Genomic DNA, 21,635 nt, shown 5'->3' on the forward strand with positions numbered 1-21,635 from the left:
GCCGCTCCGCGGCATGTGGGATCCTCCCAGACCGGGGCGCGGACCCGTGTCCCCTGCATCGGCAGGCGGACGCGCAACCACTGCGCCACCAGGGAAGCCCCCCGCCCATTTTCTAAATCACATAATTCACATCAGCTTTCAGGGTAGTGTTCTAGAATGCTCCTCCAATGACATGTTAGAGCACGACTTACCCACAGATTATTTCTTTTACCTGGTCACTGCTTGGAAAATACTGAATAAAAAATCCAAGAAGCAATCCAGTTGCCATACCAATTACCACCTCCAAAACTCCTTTGAGGACATTAAAAACTGTGGAGCCTTAAAAAAAACATAAAAAGAAAAACTTGAGACAGAATTCTAAATCCATAAATGCACAGACGTTAATCATTAACATAAAGAGTCTAATTATATAGAAGCAAAAATGTACAGATCTTTCCTGCTTTCCATATTCTTAAAATGTCTAATAAAATGGGCCTATATTAAGAAAGGTATGCATATTATTGGAGATAAATTTAAAAATAGGCATAAGCTATGATTTGTGTACTTTTTTCTATGTTTACTTCAGTATAAATTTACATAATTTATTATTTACTAAGAAAATATGAAAGATAAAATTTATAAATCAGGTCTAATTTGTTCTACTGTATTATATGCATAGGCTGGGTGAGCAGACAGATCTAGTATTCAAACTGCCATTTAAGAGCCTGATTTTTTAATAATAAATGCATATTGATTTTAGTAGCTCTAATATATACAGAATACAGTAACTTAAGAATTTGGCAATAAAAGTAAAATCTTTTCTTACTACAATGAATGTAGGGGGCTTACTCCTTCTCAAATGTTATTTCTAAGATTAAATCTGAAAATAAATTATTTTTGAAATTGCTCTTGGAAGAGTCTTTATTTGTTGCTTAGCTTCTTTGAAATATCACAATATAGAGGTAAGTAAACTGTATTTTCCCCCATAGCAAACAGGATTTAGGAAACTTTAATTTAAAAACATCTTTGCTAGCACATTGTGCAGAAAATTATATTAAAATTGCTCAATATATAAAGCCTTCCTCACAAACTGTTCTAAGAAAATATGTACTAACCAGTTATGTGGTTTCTTGTTATTATAATTTCGGGTACAGCATATGCCACCCCCAAGGTATTGCCACTGTGGCATAAGGATTATTTTGAGCTGAAGGCAATTGAGAAGAAACATATACAAGATAAGCTCTCTGCCATCTCCCTATTTGCTTTTAAAAGAAGGACATAAATTTGTAAAGCTGGGACAGCACCAGAGAAATCTACATAACAAAGTGCTGAAACCAGCCCTTATCTAACAATAGTTTGCTCATATATTTGCCTTTCCACAATTTGTTGCCTCTAAAAGCTCAAAGTCCTTTTCCTTTGTCTTGCACTTCTCTACAAAATTATTGTTCTCTGCTAAGATGCTTTATAAGCCCCAATTCTAACCACCCCTTGAGTTACTCACCACTGCGTACTCCAGTGTGTAAGCACGACGCACGCACATGCTAATAAACCTTTTCTCTTGTCAAGCTGTCTTTGGTCAGTCTGATTTACAGGGTCCCAGCCAATGAACCTAAGGTGGGTAGAGGGGAAATAGCTTTTCCTCCCCTACGGTTTCCATCATCTCTCTTATTTAAAAGAATAATTACCTCTGTAGTAATTTTACTTAGCTAGGATAGCTCTCTGTTAGGTAATGGTGTGACTGTCAAAAGCATCTAGTTGTGATAGTAGCCTATGTCTTGAGCTAATATGGTAAATAATTTACTACAGATGTGTAGAAAGGAGCCAATTAGTTTCAGTCTCTGATATAGTAAGGTTGCTTAAAAAATAAAAAAAGACTTCTTGGGCCCTACCTCTGAAAATCCTGATTCAGTAAATCTGGCAGGGCTTGGGATCCACATTTCTCTCACTGTTGTGGCCTCTCCCGTTGCGGTGGGATCTTCCCGGACCGGGGCACGAACCCGTGTCCCCTGCATCGGCAGGCGGACTCTCAACCGCTGCGCCACCAGGGAAGCCCTGGGATCCACATTTTAAAGAAGCTCCAGGTAGTTCCCATCCAAAAGGCCTAAGGACCACATTTAGTGGGGCAGAGCACAGGGAATACAGCATTGCCGACTGGGAAGGGTCTTCAGGCTGTCTGCAGCCGGCAGCCCTGCAGACCCTCCTCATTGCCCTCCCTGCCCTGCTCGTCCCCATCCCCTGTGATTCTAATGCAAACTGTTGCTCTAAAGCCATGGTTTCCATTCCCAGAAGTTCTGATTTAACTGGCCTAAGGCAGTGCCTACAAGAGTATTTTAAAAAGCTCCCCACGTAATTCTAGTATGCAGCTGAGGCTGAGCGCTATTGTTTAAAAGGTGTATACCAGGAAAACGGTGCAAACATACTTTTGGATAGGTAGAGCAGAGTTTTGTTTTGTTCTTTATCTGCCAATAAGCACTTTATTATCAAACAGTTCAGCATCAGAACAAGGTTTCCAAAAGAGAAAAAAGTTTAGATTTGACTTAATAGATAAGAGGGAATCCTCACTGGTTCTTTTTTTTTTTTTTTTAACATCTCTATTGGAGTATAACTGTTTTACAATAAATAGTGTGTTAGTTTCTCCTTTACAACAAAACCTCACTGGTTCTTGAACAAGAAGGTAACCTTATGAAAGCCATGTTTTTGATAAGATTAATTTAACCAGTGACATATAGCAGGGACTGGATGTAAGGCAACTTTGGGGCAACAGGAAGAGGCGAAGTTCTAGGTACTCAGCAGAAATCATATAACCCCCCAAAATGGTTGAATAACTACAGCGGGGTGGAGAGACTAAAAATACATGACTTTCTATGAAGGTGTGCTCCCACTAAATAATCTGAAGCTAAATTTAAGCTACAATTACATTTTGTCAATAATATGAAATCGCAAATCTTATTTCCAACTCTTGGACATGGATTGAAAAATGAACTTAAATTTACGCTGTGCCAAAGGAGAGTAAAGGTACTGAATAATAGTGGGAGAGAAAAAAAATGCCTTAAGTTCTTTTTCATTACTACTTAAAACATAATGCGGGGTTCCCTGGTGGCGCAGTGGTTGAGAGTCCGCCTGCCGATGCAGGGGACACAGGTTCGTGCCCCGGTCCGGGAAGATCCCACATGCAGCGGAGCGGCTGGGACCGTAAGCCATGGCCGCTGAGCCTGCGTGTCCGGAGCCCGTGCTCCGCAACGGGAGAGGGCCACAGCGGTGAGAGGCCCGCGTACCGCAAAACAAACAAACAAAAAACGTAATGCATCCATTTCAAACACTTGGTAAGTATGACAAAGATACCCATTAAAATCATTGCTGCTATTACCCACCAAATGTTAAAACTGTTCCTATTTTAGAAGAGTGCTGTTCCTCGTACTTGGCCTGCTGTCATTGTGCTCACTGAAAATCTACGCATCCCTTGTGTGAAGTCTCCAGGATTAAACTTTCCCAGAGGCTCCATGTCGAAGCTGTTTTAGTCCTTCTCTAAATCTTCTTTAAGTCCTTCTTTGAATCTCCCCTACTGCACTTACCAAACTGCTTGAGCAGTCTGTGTCTAGAGGGTGAAGCTACTGGTCCCTTCCTAGTATGGAACTAAATCTTGGGAGGTGACTTTTTCTATTTTAATTTGCCTTAATTAATTATCAAGCAACTATGCCATGCTTGTAACGCCATAATCTATGTTTCTAGAGTGCAAGAGAACAGCACGTTGTGAACGGATCCCTGTACCTGTGGCAAAGGCCATGCCCAGGCAGGTGTTGAAGCCAGTGATGGCCAGAATATCATCGAAGCTGCCAGCAGCCATGAGTAAGGTCGGGACGCCTTTTTCAACACCATAGCCTCCTTCCTGCAAAAGGAGCATTGAAGGCACCACGACAGCTGGAGACACAGCACCTAAAACAAAACTAAGCAGGCAGCGCTTTAGGCATTTATGACAGTATCTTACTCATTATTATTATTATTGTTGTTGAAAGTACAATAACCTCTACTCTTTTAAAGGTTACACTTTGGACAACTAAAGTCTTTCAGATGGGAGCAAAGCACCAACCCAGAAACACATACATATATGCAAGTTCTATAGAACCCTTTTTTCAAAGTACGGCCATGGATAACCTGTGTTAGAACTACTTAGGCTGCCTAAAAAGTTATATTTATGGGTGGTATAGAAGACCTAATGGGGTCAGGCCCCAGGAATCTGCCTTTTTTTAAAAAACAAAACATTCATGGTATGAGGTTTGAAAAACATGGCCATAGACTTTTTGGATTGGAACCCAGTGATGTTAGGCCTTTTACCAGGATTGAGTATGTAAAATAAGACAACAGATTAGAAGGAAAAGGCCATAATGACATTGACAGTGACACTCATAATGGCAGCAGTAGTAACACCAGAAAGCATTTTATAGTGCTTACTACGTACCAAACACCATTTTAAGCACGTAACATATATTTAATCCTCACAATAACGCCATGAAAAAGTTACAATCATTATCTTTGTTTTGCAAATGAGTAAACTGAGGCACAGAGAGATTAAATAACTGGCCAAAGATTGCATAACGCAAAGTCATAGAGCTGGGATTTGAATCCAAGCAGTATAGCTCCAGGGTCCTAACCCTGAGAAATAAGAACTTCTTACTTGTTGCATACTCACTAGTACTAAATTCTAAGTACTTTCATATTTATTTAATTCTCATGGCTTTTAACCATTAGAAATGAGAACTGACAGTGGAAGGAAGAGACAGCAGAGCCATCTAATCAAACAGTCTGGTGACAAAAGAAAGAGGAAAACCCGTCGGGGTGTTGATGACTGTTGATATATTTATTATCCTTTATACCAGATTCTGAGGTGAGCTCTGGCATCTCTCTCACCAGTCTGGAATCACGTATAGGTAAAAGATCATTACTTCTTCAACAGTTTAAATTATTATAATTACTGCAAAAGCTAGACATACACTATACACATATACTATAATTTGAAGTTATAATATTTAGATTATGCTGATATCGATGTATTTTTTTGATGTCCTTAAGAAAATGCTATTACGTGTTCTCTTGTAAGGAATCAGTGAAAGCCCTAAATGTCTGTGCATATTTTCATACAATAAAGAAAAACCATTACCCCAGCATAAATCCCCATTGCCATGGTAAACCCATGAGGAAGTGGGCAAGAAGAGCAGATGTACACGCCTCCACAAGACAAGGACCCAAGGATAATCTTACACAAACACCCTTCAACTTCTTCAGGGCCTGCAATAGAAAACTAGACATACTAAAATAATTCTCTAAAGACATGCAGAGATTATGACATTAAATGCTTTTGCTTCAATATTCAGCCCACATCTGGATCATCACAAATCTTCCAGGAATGTTCCACTTAGAACATCTAGTGTTCTAAGTGTTCAGAGCTAGCTTATTTATTCCTCATAGCAGCCCTATGATATAGGTAATATTATGCCCATTTTGTAGATGTCCTCATCTAAAAAGGCTCAAGTTAAAGTGATTTGTCTATGATCATGACACTGGTGAGTTGTGGAGCTAGGTTTGCACCCAGGCAGGCTGCTTCCAGAGTCTGTGCTTATAATCCCCACGCTAGCTGATTTAACCCTCTCAGCGTTAGCTTTATTTATAATTTATGGTCCCAAAATGAGGCTTGGGTGAAAACCTCCATCCCCCAAAACATGCATTTCTAAATCAAAACATTCCAAAAATTCATTCCTAATGAAAAAAGCATTGAAAAAAAACTCATACTTGAGACTCATTCTATATAGGAGGCAGTTTCCTGAGCCAGTACAGTTAGCCCTAAACTCTTAAATAGGGCTTCGCATGCCAAAAATATGATGTCTTCTCTCTCATGACCATAATTTATAACTATGGCCCATATCTCTGTCAGAGAAAAGGGGGGGCCTTTATTCTTGGTGCTGTCCCCACATAGTAACTTCACCTTTCTCCAAGAAAGAGTATGGGAACATCTTCTGGGGAGAGTTCTGCATTGAAACAGATTCTCATCTCTTCTTGAGAATGTCATGCACAATGCCACTTCCATTTCCCAAAGCTCAGTGATTCTAAACACTGGCAGTGGTGAAGGAACAAAATTCCTAGTCAATAATTAGAAATTTGTACTTCATACATTTGAATCAAGCCCAAGGCCAGCGCGAACCAATATGACAGCCAGGGCTATGCTTCTCAAAGCAGAAGACCACTTGTGCTTGATCTGTACGTTATCACTGATGACGGGGATATTTCTGATGAGAAACCCAGCAAGCAGCATGCCTAGAACGGAAAAGTCAAACAACTCTTTAGTCAGTTTTCAAATACAGGCAATAGGTTTTGGCACTTTAGCTGTGAAAGAGACTACCCTATAATCCTAGGAAATACTTCCTTTTTTGCTTATTCACTAGGTGAAATTAGGTTAAGCTTTTAATTAAAATAATATAATAAATTAGAGGAGCTAAGACAAGGCTTTAATATGAAGATAAAAACAACAGATTAGAATAATTAATAATTCCTAAATAACTGAACCTGAAAGGGAGAAACAGGATGCAGTACTTGGATAGAAAGTGTGATCAAATTCTAAATGTAAAATGTTTTAATACAATGTCCAGGGACTTCCCTGGTGGTGCAGTGGTTAAGAATCCGCCTTGCAATGCAGGGGACGTGGGTTCGATCCCTGGTCGGGGAACTAAGATCTCACATGCCGCGGGGCAACTAAGTCCACGTGCTGCAACTACTGAGCTCACGTGCTCTGCAGCCCACGCACCACAATGAAGATCCCGCGTGTCACAACTAAGACCCAACGCAGCCAAAAATAAATAAATAAAATAAATATTTAAAAAAATACAATGTCCAATTTAGTCATCCCTTTGTGTGCAACTAGCAAAGAGCTCCTGACATTATTGGCTATGTCAGATTACCTGAAATGTCAATAAATACCTATATGGATTCCATTTTACCTTCAAACAGAATAATTTAAGAAAAAAAACCCCACATAACCTGCTCTGCAAAGGCTTAAGGTGAGTTATGATGCAATGGACATTGCTCTGTCATGTCATCTAGTGACTCTTTTTTCATTCAGCCATTCAACATTCACCAAATGCCTTCAGTATTTCAGATACTATAATAGGCACTAGAGATATGATAATGAACAAAAACTGGGTACTACACCTCAGCAAGCTTTCAGCCTCTAGGGAAGCAAGACAAATTGACAATCTGAGTTTTATGGAAGCCTGAGGAGGTATTGTATGAGCTGAGACGGGAGGGGTGAGTCAGAGGGGTGCAAAGAAGGAGAAAAGGGGTAAAGAGGCCGGGGAGTTGAGAAGTTTCTGAAAGAGAGAGCAGTTTCCTCCAAGGTATGAAAAAGAAGTGTGACATTCTAGGAACTGCAAGTAGCTGAGTGTGACTGAGGAAACTGAGTAGTTTGTGAGGGGATCCTGCCCTCAATGATAATACCGCATGTCCATGCAAAGGGAAAGACTTCTCCGGTAGATACTGTGAGGCTTCTACCCTCCGTTCTCCAGCACTACCCTCTTCTCACCATGTCCTTATAAGCACCACCCGTTATATGAGTGGACAAATTTACTAGTGTTGGGATGTTTTGAATGTCAGCTATGAGAATAGAAAAGAATTACCAGTGTGGCTTTCTGTGACTTGCTCCAGACACGGTTAGGTAAAGGAGCATCACTCCCAGGTATATTTCATCACTGCCATTTAATCTGGAAGAAGGTCTCTACGTTCTGAATTCTGCTGTCATGGTCTTTCTAGAATTTGTGAAAATATAAACTAGCCTACAATAACTATTTTTAAAACAATAATGAGAAGGATAATATATGCTTATGGTAAAATTAAAAATTACTGACAAGTATAAAGTGACAAGTAAATGCCCAATCCCAAAGGCAACTTTTGATCTTCATTCCCCAAAAGTTTTCATTGTTAAGGATTATTTGTGCCCTTCCAGAAAGTTTCTATACCTATTTAAGCATGCCTGTGTGTGTGTGTGCTTTTGTGTTTGTGTGTGTGTGTGTGTGTGTGTGTGCTGGACACAAAAGAAAGCATGTTTATATACCATTGTATAATATTTCCCCATTTAACAATATATCCTGGATATATTCCCATTGATATATATATCTGCCTTATTTTATAATAGTTGCAATAGTATCTCATTGTTTGGAAGTACCATAACTCTGGAACCAATTAATGGACATTAAGATTTTTCATTACAAAGAGTGCTGAAATGAGCACAGTTCATACATCAAGTATTAAGTGCCTACTACATGCCAGACCCTTATGATACCCTGCTAATACATATATCAGCTAGACCAACATGGTCCTTGTCCATATGGAGCTTACATGTTTGTAGGTTTGTGTAAGTATATCCACAGGATAATCCCTAACAGTGGAAATGTTAAGCCCTAGGGTACAGGCATATTTCATTTTTATAGATATTGGCAAATTACCAAGCCCAAAATGCTGCACTAACCTTTTATTTCATTAATACGTCAATAGTTCCTTACTGAAACTTAAAATGTGGATCTAAACCAGTCCTAAATTAATTATAGCATATAACTACCTGGAATCAAAAAGAATAATAATCTAACAAGAATTCAAAAATATGTTAAGGGGGCTTTTTTTGGAGTTTTATGGGGGAAGGGAGCATTTTTTTGTTCCCCAAATGAATGTGAAAATTTCCCTGGGAACCAGTTTCCTTTGCCAATGGTCTGGGTTGCTCTGGCCACCTGATATGGATTTGGCAGGCATCTTCTTGCCTCTGAGCCCACGTTGGCCTCTCCCTCTCACGTAGGTTGTGGAGGAAAGAACACCTCCTTTGATAGAGGACTATTCTTTTTTTCTTAATTTGTATTATGGAAATTTTTTTCAATTATAATTTGCTTCAAAAAAACTTGGGAGTAGGTGAAATACGATTGGTCATGTATTGATAACTTTTGCATATTTAAAAAGATTTCCATAATACAAATTAAGAGAAAAAAGAATAATACCCCTCTATTAGGAAAGGTGTTCTTCTCCCCACAACGAATGGAGAGGCCCATGTGGGCTCAGAGGCAAGAAGAGAACATCCAAGTCAAAATCAGGTGGCCACATCAGCCCAGACCATGGACAAAGGAAAGTGTTCCAGGGCAATTGTTTTCACGTTCATTTTGGGAATAAAAAAATTCTCCTTCATCCTCTATCTCTAGCAATTACTTCAATGAGCTTATGAAAATATAGAACAGGCAATCATCACACATATTCTGTCTTAACAAGTCTTTATGGATTCAGATAATGTTTCGGTTTTAGTTACTGGCCCTACTACAATAAAAAGTGGTAAACTTTTTTCTATCACAAGTGTAACACTACAAAAAGGGATGCTAAGATATATAACGTATGTGATCTTTCAGAATGATTTCAGTTACCACAGGAGATTTCATGAGATCTCAAAGCCCAAGTCTGTACCACTTGGCAATGTGGTATACTTAGTTTGTTGTAATAATAGGCATAGAATGGAAAAAAAAAAAGGATGAGGTATAAAGGGTATTTTCATGGAGTCTAGAACAGCAGTCTCAACTTAGGTTGCATATTAGAATCACTTGGGGAACTTTTAAAAATTCTGATGCCCAGGGCATATGCCACATCAATTAATTCAGAATCTCTGGGCATCAGCTGTTAAAAGACTTCATGAGGTGATTCCTATGCACAACCATGTTTGAAAACTTATGATTAGCTTATTAAAAATGCAGAATCTCAGGCCCCACCCCCAGATCTGTTTAATTAGAATCTGCATTTTAACAAGGTCCCAAGGTCATTTTTCTGCATGATAAAGTTTGAGAAGCACTGATTTAGATGAATGAGTCAGCAAACATTTTCTGTCAAGGGTCAGATAAGAGATATTTTAGGCTTTGTGGGCCACAGGGTCTCTTTCACAACTTCTCAGCTCTGCCACTGTAGTGTGAAAGCAGCCACAGACAATATGTGAATGACTGAGCATGGGTGTGTTCCAATAATATCTTATTTACAAAAGAGGTGGATTGCCAACCCTTTATCACCGGCATCCAGGCATATTTAGAAACAACTCATTTTAACAATAATTCAATTAATAACTTTAGAGAACAAAAAGCACTCATGATAAATAATATGAATTAAGCAAAATAACTTTATTTTTACCTAAAATTGAAAAGTATATTGAGAAATAGTGCATGGTCAATGTAAATAACTCTACTTCTTTTTATATTTAGCTTCAACTGCTGACCACAAACTCAAAAGCGAGTAATTTTGGTCTTTGTTAGCCAATATTGATTGTCCTCACTAACATAAAATAACAGGAAAAATTTTTACTCAGGAAATGCGTGCAAATATATATGTGTAAAAGATATGTGATTTAAAAATAAAACTTAGTGATTTATAAATCTGTTAGAAATGGGCACAAAATGCCTTTTGTGGTATAATGAAAGTGGTAAATTAAAATTTTGTAATATGGAATTCTTTGAAGAAACATTAAAGATATAATGTCCAGTGTTAAGACTAATTTTCATGTGTTTCATGTTTGGACAGTTCTCATGGCCTCTGGAAGAATATTTTTGGCTAAATTATTTTAATAAGCATGATAATACAATACACCCAATGGTGTGCTGGTAGATGCTTCATAAGTAGCTGTCCAAAAAAGTGTGTATTTATATTTATAGATTTACATATTTATTATAAATTTTACTGATATCAAGGATGTGCAGAATAGTTTATAAATATGCAACAATCATCGCTGTAAATTCTATATAGCCAATTGATTCTCATAGAATGCTTCCATGGTTTTTCATTGTTGAACTCCATATCCATAACCAACTATGGTTGCAGTTCAACAATGAATTGACAAAATCAGATTACAAATAAATGCTTGACTACTATCTGGCTTAGCAAAGAAGTCATTCACATTATGACGAGCGAGTATAGTGTCACCATGAATATCGGTTGATAACTTTGTTTATGTTAATGAGTAAGATGAAAATGAACCAATGAAAATGCATGTTGGAACTTCACTTGTTTGTCAGTGATGTGAATGACTAACAATATAGTAAGCCCTGATTCGTAGCACTTGCTGATTTCTGTCTTAAAGATACTTCCACCATGGCTGATGTTAAGCTACCAACATGGTGTCAAAGAATGCGGATTTAGGAAGAGAGCATGAGAGGCACACCATTATATATTATTTCCATAATATGACTTACTCTGAAGAAAACAGGATGTGTTTAGCACTTACCCAGAAGGGGAGGCAGTGGAGGTAATGTAGGTAACTTAATGAGCCCCAAAAGTTTACCTCCAATGATGGCACAATAGAATAGGATTATAATTCCAAACAGGTTTCCTCCAGGAAGACATTCAGGGCCGGTAATTGACCAAACTACAGCCCACAGAAGAACCACCACGGTGACTGAAATAAACGAGGAAAACTAGTTTCTACCAACCAGTGGTCATCTGCAAGTCTTAATATAATCTAAACATTTAAAAAAATGAATACACATACAAATATTTATAATCATGTGTAAGTTTTAAAGAACATCAGTAATATAAAAAACTGGGTAATTTCCAACCACCTTAAAAAGTAGGATATTACCAGTGCCTTTGAAGCCTCCTGTGTGCTCTTCCTAACCCTATCGCCCATCTCCTTTCACACTGCCAGAAGAAACTACTATCTTGGATTTGTTTTTTTAACTATTCCCTTATTTTTCCTTATAATTTTACCATAAATATTCATTAGTTAATAAAAAGAGAAAGAGTCACTATCTATATCCTCTTTGCAGAAACATGAGAACACTTTAACAATCACACTCCAGTATTTTAGTTCTGCCTTGAATTAAGCATTATTGTTTAATTTATTGTTTAACTATTGCTTCTTTTCTATTGTCGATGTTTGTTTAGAATTACCCACATACTTACCTTGTTTTTTGATCATCATTCATTATGGCATCTCAAACCTTTCCTCTCGACAATTATTTTGTTGCCTGAAGTACTTCCTTTAGGAGAGGCATGTCTGTTAGAATGTGAAATATGTTTCCCTGTTTGAAAACCTTGTGTTCTACAAAATTGTACATTGACAACAGAAAGGCACATGGAAAAAAGAGAGCTGGGCAGACAACTCACAACTCACAACTTGTGACCAAAGCACTAACAGAAACAACAACGATCCTAATAAAAGTACCGGCACAGTTAAATCTCCACTAATATTTGTATCTCCCATCGTCAACCTCTTCTTTGCAGACTTCAACACTGGAACCACACTTACTATTTCAAGATGCAGAATCTTGAGAGCATTTGCTCTAAACAGAGAGTAGTTCCATCAAATCCTATCCAGACTGTAGCCTTCTCCATCAATCAAATGTGGTTTGTTGTTGTTAATGTTTTGTTTTGTTTTTTAACTGAGGTAAGTGTTGGCAGCTTCTTCATCACATGTGGCTTCATTAGACAGCTTAATGTCGTGGAAGTTTAAGTCTTTGACGTCCCTAAGAGAACAACTGACCACCTCAAAAAAAGGTACGTACACAGGGTGCTCAGCTTTTTGAAAGGCTTTATCTTTAAAGTTAATAAGTCTTTATCTTTAGCTGTAATAAAGTATATACCTGATCTTTTTTGGGGGGAGGGTTCAATTCACTTTGTTCTTATCTGCTATTGCTCGATGATGTTAAACATTAATACGCCAGGAAAAATTATGTACAAAAATGCAAACTCCATATTACACCGACGCAGTTCCCTATTTACCATCGCATATAAACTAATTCATGGTACAGAAACACTCTGTAGCAGAGCATGCTATATTTCTCATGAAGATCTGCTGGTAGCAAATTTTTAGTTTTATTTATCTGGAATCATCTTTATTCTCATTCTTAAAAGATAGCTTATCTATGTATACAATTCTAAGTTGAGAGTTACTTTCAGTTCCTTGAAAATATTATTCCTTGGTTTTCTGTCTTTTGTTACTGTTTTGTAAGTCTAATTTCAGCTCTTTTAGGGAATTCTTTTTCTTTGGTTGGTTCTAAGATCTTTCTTTTCCTTTGGCTTTCTGCAAATTCAGTATATGTTTAGGAATGGCTTCCTTTTGGTTTGCTCAGGATTTATGATTTTTATAAATTCTGTATTTCTTCAAATATTTTATCTCCCCCATTCTTCCTATTCTTTTTTTTCTGGAACTATGATTAAACAGTCACACTCTCCTCTCTGCGTTGCTATCCCTAGTTTCATATTTCCCATCTTTGTGTATTGCATTGTACATAATCTCTTCAGATCTATTTGCTAGTTTACCAATTTTCTTTCCACTTACTCTGTTGTCTATCCACTCTTTTAAATTTCAATTACTGTACTTTATTTTTCATCTCTAGAACTTCAGTTTGGTTCTTATTAAAATCTGTTCATTTTTATAGAGTTGTTTTGTACTCATACTTGCTATTTCCTCTTTAGCTTCTTTACAGATATCAAAATTATTTTATATTCTATTTTCTGATAATGGCAATGTTGAAATGTTTCCTTGTGCATTTATTTGTGATTTTTTGTTTGTTTTCTTGCAACGGTGAGCTCTTCCTTGCAACTGTATCTCTGGGAATTGCTGGAGCCTTAGGTTGAGTCTGAGTTTTTCCTGATAGGATCTGAATTTGCTTCTACCATGTGTTTAGATGCTTACAAACTGGGACCACTTTTAGATATATTTTCAGTTTGAGTTATTTTTCTGTGAATTTGGAGCACAAATCAGAATGAAGTTACCCATTTTTAGTGGAGACTCTCCCCTCCTCCAGCCAGCACCACAGTTTAGACAGACAGGTTTAGTTACTTGGGCCCCTCTGCAGGGCAGGTTTACCTCAAATCCACCATCACACTGGGTTCCAACTTTGTGTGGGTGAGGGAGAATGATTTCTCCTATGATACTTCCCCCAACCTGGGCGGCTCTAGCAAAGCCTCCTATACTCTCATGGTTCTCAGAATAAATCTCAAGTTCATTGGTGTTTTGCAGAAGCCTCTGGAGAGAAGGCCAGCTTGAGTGTTTATTTATCTCTCCTACTTATACTTTGTTTTTGGTGTCCGATGACTTCCTGTTTTCTTGACAGATAAAAGGTATATTTAAAAAGCATTAAACTATTTTCAGATGTTTTCACTGGCATAAGTGAAAGGATTATTCATTGAGTCTCCTCTACATATTGCTAGAGATCACGTCCAATGTCCCATTTTTTAAACCCTTACAGAATTGTTCCAGATTTTCTAGGCTTATGATGCTATTACAACAAAATAACAAAGGGGCCTTCAGTATTTCCCAATTGGCTATAGGGGCTGAAATTTCTAACACGGGCTGAAATATAATGGGAAATTGGGAATTGCCAGCTACTAACTTGTATCTATTTTATCACAGCATAAACCTAGTATTATACTAATTCAGAAAGGTAGAATTAAGGGTTTTCCACTTCAACATTACTTTTTTTTTGAATTTTATTTATTTTTTTATACAGCAGGGGTCTATTTTATACGTATTAGTGTATATATGTCAATACCAATCTCCCAGTTCATCCCACCACCACCCCACCCCTGCCACTTTCCCCCTCTTGGTGCCCATATGTTTATACTACTTTTTAAAAAAAACCTCTAACTTTCCTTTTCCCTCCTCATACTCAAAATGAAATTCTGAATACATAGTGAGTGTACATGTATAAGGTTTCTCTAAATCATGTTTAATTCAGTTAATAATATATTTCTTATCTACAATTTTGAAAAATAATATTTTCACATGTAAGATTTACTTCTTAAGAAGAATACTTTGCACGATGAATGGTCACAGGAAGGAGTACAGGGAAAAAAAGCAGTCTTCTAAGCCTTGGAAACAGAAGTATAAGAAAACAAGTGAGAGGTGTTTATGTATCGTGAGTCCCCATTTCTCAGGCAGCTTTAAGGACAATGATTATAGAATTTTATAAAACTAGTCTCCAAATCACATCATTCTTTTATACCTCTTTCCTTAATGCAATCCATATCCGTTGTAGTGTACATGTTTTAACTAGAAGTGTGCCATAACTTGAACAGTGAAAGTTTAAAAAAAATAAAAAGAACAGAAAAGGTATTAAATTATCTGTTGCCTTCTCAACTAGTGTATATTCTGGAACCTGGTTTTCTCTACATGTTTTAAGGAAAGTTTGAGATTTTTTCCTCATGCTAGTTTAGAAACTTACCTAATTTCATTAAAAACATATCTAGAGGGCTTCCCTGGTGGCGCAGTGGTTGAGGGTCCACCTGTCGATGCAGGGGACGCAGGTTCGTGCCCCGGTCCGGGAAGATCCCACGTGCCGCGGAGCGGCTGGGCCCGTGAGCCGTGGCCGCTGAGCCTGCGCGTCCGGAGCCTGTGCTCCGCAACGGGAGAGGCCACAGCAGTGAGAGGCCCCGCGTACCGCAAAAAAAAAAAACAAAAAAACCCCAAAAAACCAAAAAAACATACCTAGAGCCTGAAGTATAATATAAGGTATCATACTTGGCTTCCATTGTCCCAGTGGCGAATGATAAAAATGTTTTTCAGAGCTCACAAATGAAGTATATGTATAAAGAAGTGAGCCTGATTTTTCAGTAAATATAACTTCTAGATCAAACATGTTACATTTTTCAACATATTTACTGGGGGAGGCCATATATTTAATGATGCTGTCATTCCTCAACACAATTTTTGAAACTGTCTTTAAATTTGCCTTTATAGAGAAGTTTCAACCCCATTCTCCTTTTTCTTACTATATTACACATCCTCCAATATACATGCAGTATACATGCACACACACACTTCCTTTTTGAACAAAAACAACATTACTGAAATTGAACGTCCATTTATTCATCAAATTGATATCAGAATAATGTTGGGATGCCTCCAAAGACCAAATCCATTCCTAAAAGATAAATATATCCCAACCCTAACACATCAGAACAGTGCAGAGATAAATTCCCCCTCCTTAACCCCCCAATTTTAAGTAATAGCAGCAATAAGTTGAACTGGAAACCAGGATCTTTACGTACAAAACGATGGATTTGTTTGGAAGTATAAATTGAGCTGTGTTTGCTCAGACATTAGTGGCAATGACTTAACAGTAATAACAACCAACGTTTATTTGGTGCTTTTCTGTTTATAAGTAATTTCTCAGTCATTTTTCTCATTGGAGGCCTAACGTAATCCTGTGAAATTACTCAGATACGGAAAAGGAAAATGCCCTTGACCTCTGCTCTCTCCCTCTTCCTGCTAGTGGGAACGGTGGTGACAACACTGCTCTTGGTAGCCCTGTGTTGAAAATGGTGGAGGCCTGTCAGCCTGGGACCCTGAATGACTATGGAGCAGAGCTACATACTGTTATGAATTGTTCACCTTGTAGTTTTTATGTGAGAGAGAAGTAAATGTCTTTCTGTCCTTTAAACCATATTACTTTGGAATCTCTCATTATAACAACTTCATCTTTTACCCTCTTGTTCTGAATTCACCCTTATCATTTACATACCATTTGTTATTACTCTATCCAGTAAACCACGTGGAGGGCAAGCAAATGTTTGTCTTAGTCTTTGCAAATGATTTGGTTCAGCTGGTGTTTCTTGCATTTTTTCATTGCTATTCAGTAGGTTACTTCCTTCTGTTGGTTCACTTCCATCTATACCTCTGGGGTTCATAACTGTTTCCTCCTGCGTTTAAAGCAATTAAAAAATCCTTAAAACTACATATTTCCTGTATATTTTTATAGTTACTGAGCCATCACATCACAAATCAAATTTCTGTTGCTAGAATCAAGGCTAACACTTTACAGAGGAAAAGCACAGCTTTATTACTAGCTAATTGGAGAATGCTCAGAATAAGAATGAACTATGTGAGGAGTATTTACCATTGAGTCACTATTTGTAGCATTATAAATGCTTGAGTCACATAAAATTTCATTATGATTTTCAATACTGGGTTTAAAAATTAGCCTATTTAGGGCTTCCCTGGTGGCGCAGTGGTTGAGAGTCCGCCTGCCGATGCAGGGGACACGGGTTTGTGCCCTGGTCCAGGAAGATCCCACATGTCGCGGAGCGGCTGGGCCCGTGAGCCATGGCCGCTGAGCCTGCGCATCCGGAGCCTGTGCTCCGCAACGGGAGAGGCCACAACAGTGAGAGGCCCGTGTACCGCAAAAAAAAAAAAAAAAAAAAAAAAAAAAAATTAGCCTATTTAAAATATGATTCAAGGCCATAGTTGGTAAATATGTCAGAGTGATTCAGAGAGAGATAATCATCTGTGGTGAAAACAAATTAACATTCATTCATTTACTTTAATTTAAGCAATAAAGAAGGAAGAAACCAGAATGATTCTAGGGCTTAGGCTGGGAACACAAAGCACTTCACAGGCTCTCCATGTAGGGCCAGCTGCTAATGACTATCTAGGAAAACTGGCAGTCACACCTACTACACCAGTTTGGGGATTTAAGAATGGGGAGAATTGTTAATTGAGTGATAGAGAATGAAGAGAACACAATTCTGTCATAGATTTGGAAATGTAGTCCCCTCCTTAAGGAAATGGTTGGGATGTTCTACATTTGATCATACCTGTTTTTCTTGACACCTGGAAGCTGTGTGATTCACCTCTGTGGAAGGTTCTGAATCTTCATGCTTAATTGTTTTATCTTGATTCTCCATGATTTATAATTAAGAATATGATAGAGGGAAGAAGAACAGGATCTGTTTTAAAGGAGAAAGAGTATAGATATAGAACAGCAATTTGAGATTTAAATGAATGAACTGTACTTATTTTTCCCCTTAGTGGCTAAAATATTTTAAATTAGACTGTTCTTAACTTTCAATTGCTAATCTTTTCTTTGATTACAATATATAATCCTAATTCTTACCTACCTTTTTTACCTTTCTTGAAAAAGCCCTTGTTTACCATATTTTTATATGATTACCTTCCCACCCTGTTTTCTGAGTTATACTGCAAATAATCCCAGCAATATTACTGTTAAATTGTCCTCTCTAATCGGCCAACTTGAAGCAGGAAAGCCCCAGGTAATTTTCCAATGTTGATATGAGGAAATGAGTCACCAAAGAGAAATCTACAGATTCCATCATACTCAGAGAAACCAGAGTCACTAATTCCTGCCTAGTTCTTATTTCAAAATTGAAGTTAAAAAAAATACAACAACAATGATGGAGCAGCCACAATGTCTTAAACACTGTGATAAGTGCTGTGACAGACTCTTGGTAGTCACTGTGGGTAATTCAAAGATTACCAAAGCACATCCTTTGTTCTCTACAGACTTACAGTACACCAAGAAAAATAAATTTGTATGAAGTAACTAAAAAACCTGTAGGGCAGACCTGTAGGTTGCCTTCATAAACACCCACTTCAATCTCTTCTCCCTTGGTTTCCCATGCTATATGGGTTGAAAAGCCAAATATTCCAATTCCTAGCTACTTCTGCAGCTAGAGGTGGCCATGTGTCATAGTTCTATGTAATGAGATATAAGTGGGAGTCGCTGGGGAGGGCTTTCATTCCCAGACAATAAGGCAAGACCTTTCAAGGATCATACTGTTTACTCTTTGCCCTCTCACATTTCTTTCTCCTTCCTAGATTGTAGATATACCTCCTGCAGGGCCAACAGTCATCTTTGGCCCTGAAACCATGAAAATAAAAATCCCTATACAAGGACAGTAGACAAGCAAGAAGGAGGAGCTGGTTCCTTGACGACATCATGAGTTGCTGCGTCAGTCTTGGACTGCCAAGCTTTGGAGTAACTGTATAAACCACTATTAGCTAAGTTTTCTTTTTATTAGTAACCAACCTTATTCCTAATGCAACAAGTATGATGAGTATTATAATAGAGGTACAAACTATAAGCGTTGGCAGAACCAAAGAGAAAATTATGTGAGAGAAGGGAAAATCTAATTCAATACACATCTGAGTGCCTCATATGCTCCAGGCACTATGCTAGACCACAAAGACAGGGATAAATTAGATAGGACCCCGGCCTCAAGGCATCATTTTCTGTTTAACAAAATGCCAAGATGTTTGCATTTAAAATTTCAACGAAAATAATATCCTTTCCACCACCACCATCATTTTTCTTCCTTGCAGAATACAATGTTGGCCAGAGTGGCATCTCAAAAAGCCTTCAGTTTGATTTTTATTATATATTACATAAAATAAATACAAGTATATAGAATGATACATTACATATGTGTATGTGTTTATGTACAAGTATATATAGTTTTTAAAATTTAAATACTTCAAACTTTAGACTCATGAGAAAGAATGGCATTTTGACAGGAAAATGCTGGGTTCAGAGAACCCTTGTCTTAAAGGCATCGAGGCATGAAAGCCAGTGTGGTGCAAGGGAAAACTCTGTTAGAGCCTGTGGTGGGAGGCTATGGATAATGAGAGACAAGGCTGGAGAGTTAGGACATTGTATCCCAAACCATGGCACTTGGCCTTCACCCTCTGTAGAGACTGACCCCCTAATATAGTAGGTGACAAAGTCTATTGGCTCTGGATTTGGACAAACCCGGGTCTAAAGTCCAGCTCCATCATATACCAAATTTCTTAGGCTGTTTGTAAGTAATTCTCCATCTGTACAATGGCAACAAGAGTAGGTCCAACCATGGGGCTTCCCTGGTGGCGCAGTGGTTGAGAGTCCGCCTGCCGATGCAGGGGACACGGGTTCGTGCCCCGGTCTGGGAAGATACCACATGCCGCGGAGCGGCTGGGCCCGTGAGCCATGGCCGCTGAGCCTGCGCGTCCGGAGCCTATGCTCCGCAATGGAGAGGCCACAACAGTGAGAGGCCCGCGTACCACAAAAAAAAAAAAAAAAAAAAAAAGAGTAGGTCCAACCATGGATATGGTAGGCATTCACTAGTGTTGGTTATTAGCCACTCATACTCCTCCTCCCTAATTATCATAAATCTCTGAGATTCTTTTTGCTTTTCCTCTTAAAGCAGGATAAGGTCTCCCCAGTTTTGAAGAATTTACTACATAATTCCATTCATTTTCTTTGATCATGATTTTAACCTCCTTCTTTCAAGGCAAACTTCTTGATTAGGGGACGTAACACTACTGGTTAAAATGAATTTGAGAATTCATTTTATTAATGTTATTCTAGTCCTTTTTAACATAAAAAATCAAAATTGGGCATGTTGTACAATATATGCTATTTTCGAGAATTCATATAGTTTTGTGTTTAAAAAAATGTCCCTATTCTCCCACAGTCTCCACCGGATACCAAAGTACTGTTTGAGATCAGAGAGGTATTGCAGAGAGAAAAGGTAAAATAAAATACCAGTATTTTAATAAGTCCAGTAAAACAACTTACAACTGGTCAGCTCTGTTTATACTCTGCTATGTTTCCATTTCCAAAAGAATACTTAAACCACCGGTCTCATTTTAAAACCCAACTTAAATTTAGAAAAATCACAAAAATGTAACTTAAAGCAACCATGTTCATGGCATTTATTGTTCATAGTCACTGGGTCTTGAAATTTACAATATTTACAAATTTACAATAGTATATCCCCCATTAAGAAGGCAGAAGAAGGTGAAGAAATCAGAAAATATGGAAAAATGAGCTTTTTAAGGACCGTAAGAAATATCATGAAGTCCATTAAAAAGTAGAAAGCTTATACTCCTTACTCATAGAGAGGCTCTCAAGTTCTCAGAGCACATTAACTCTTATTTTGAAAACAATTCTAATGATTTTGCTCACCTGACTTCCAAACCCTCTTATGATGTTATACATTAAAATGTAGGAAGAGATTGTGATAGAGACAAATTGAGAGCAGCGTGAGTGACAGCTGACAATGAAAGAGATGGAAAAGATTGCAATCTAATGCTACAAAAGAATAAATGTCTTTTTCATAGGGGATATTTATAGTTTTGGCCAGCCAAGCATCATTCTCCCCCTTTTTTTTTGGTTGATAGAACACTAATTTTCTTTTGTGGAATCCATGCCTCCTCTATTCCCCATACATATGGTTCATGTGAGACTCTTATCCTTCCCTCTCTAATCCCCATGCTCCACCAATGCTCCAGAGATGAGGACACGCTTGGCCAGCGAGAGAACTCCTTCCCTGGTCACCTGACCAGTTCAGGCATGAGCATGTGACCCACAGCTGGCCAATGAGAGTCAGGTTTAGGGTGTTTACTGGAACCATTAAGAAAGAGTTTTCTTTCTGTTGGGGTTGCTAAGCCCAGACTTGCTGTTGACAATCGTTGTAACATACAAGAAAAGCCTTCTAAAGAATGAGGTAACTAACCACAGAACAAAGCAGAGTCTTAATATGGAAAGACAGAAAGAGAAGGCTCTAAATTAATAATCACATTGCTGGTACCCCTGAAAGCAGCTCCTTTTCAGTTAGGTGAGCCAATAAATTTCTTACCAGTTTGAGTTGGGTTTCTGTCACTTGCCACCAAATAAATCCCTAGTAAGAATTTTCATACCTGAATTGGCCCTGAAGGAGCCCCTGTATAATAACAGATGTTTAGAAAGGTGATTCTACATCTTTAAGAAAATGAAAAGAAAAAAATTAGGTGGAAATATTTTGTTTTAAAAGGCATTAAAATATACAGTACAGGGCTTCCCTGGTGGCGCAGTGGTTGAGAGTCCGCCTGCCGATGCAGGGCACAC

The 21,635-nt window shown here is 38.0% G+C and overlaps 1 protein-coding gene across 3 annotated transcripts in view; it reads right to left on the reverse strand.

The window, feature by feature from the left end:
- SLC9B2 (solute carrier family 9 member B2) overlaps window positions 1-21,635 on the reverse strand; it is a 54,106-nt gene that overhangs the window by 22,293 nt on the left and 10,178 nt on the right. For 2 of the 3 annotated variants that reach the window (XM_007114826.4, XM_007114825.4), the window contains exons 2-8: window positions 17,569-17,700; window positions 16,497-16,674; window positions 11,255-11,425; window positions 6,143-6,285; window positions 5,135-5,262; window positions 3,748-3,923; window positions 212-318 (exon numbers count right to left, since the gene is read on the reverse strand). In XM_007114826.4, coding sequence (XP_007114888.2) covers window positions 212-318; window positions 3,748-3,923; window positions 5,135-5,262; window positions 6,143-6,285; window positions 11,255-11,425; window positions 16,497-16,674; window positions 17,569-17,658 — 993 coding nt within the window. In that variant the 5' untranslated portion in view covers window positions 17,659-17,700. The remainder of the gene's footprint in view (window positions 1-211; window positions 319-3,747; window positions 3,924-5,134; window positions 5,263-6,142; window positions 6,286-11,254; window positions 11,426-16,496; window positions 16,675-17,568; window positions 17,701-21,635) is intronic. The other variant, XM_028492143.2, reaches the window with a different exon arrangement.

The sequence above is a fragment of the Physeter macrocephalus genome, chromosome 7, assembly GCF_002837175.3.
Source record: "Physeter macrocephalus isolate SW-GA chromosome 7, ASM283717v5, whole genome shotgun sequence".
Classification (NCBI taxonomy): Eukaryota; Metazoa; Chordata; class Mammalia; order Artiodactyla; family Physeteridae; genus Physeter; species Physeter macrocephalus.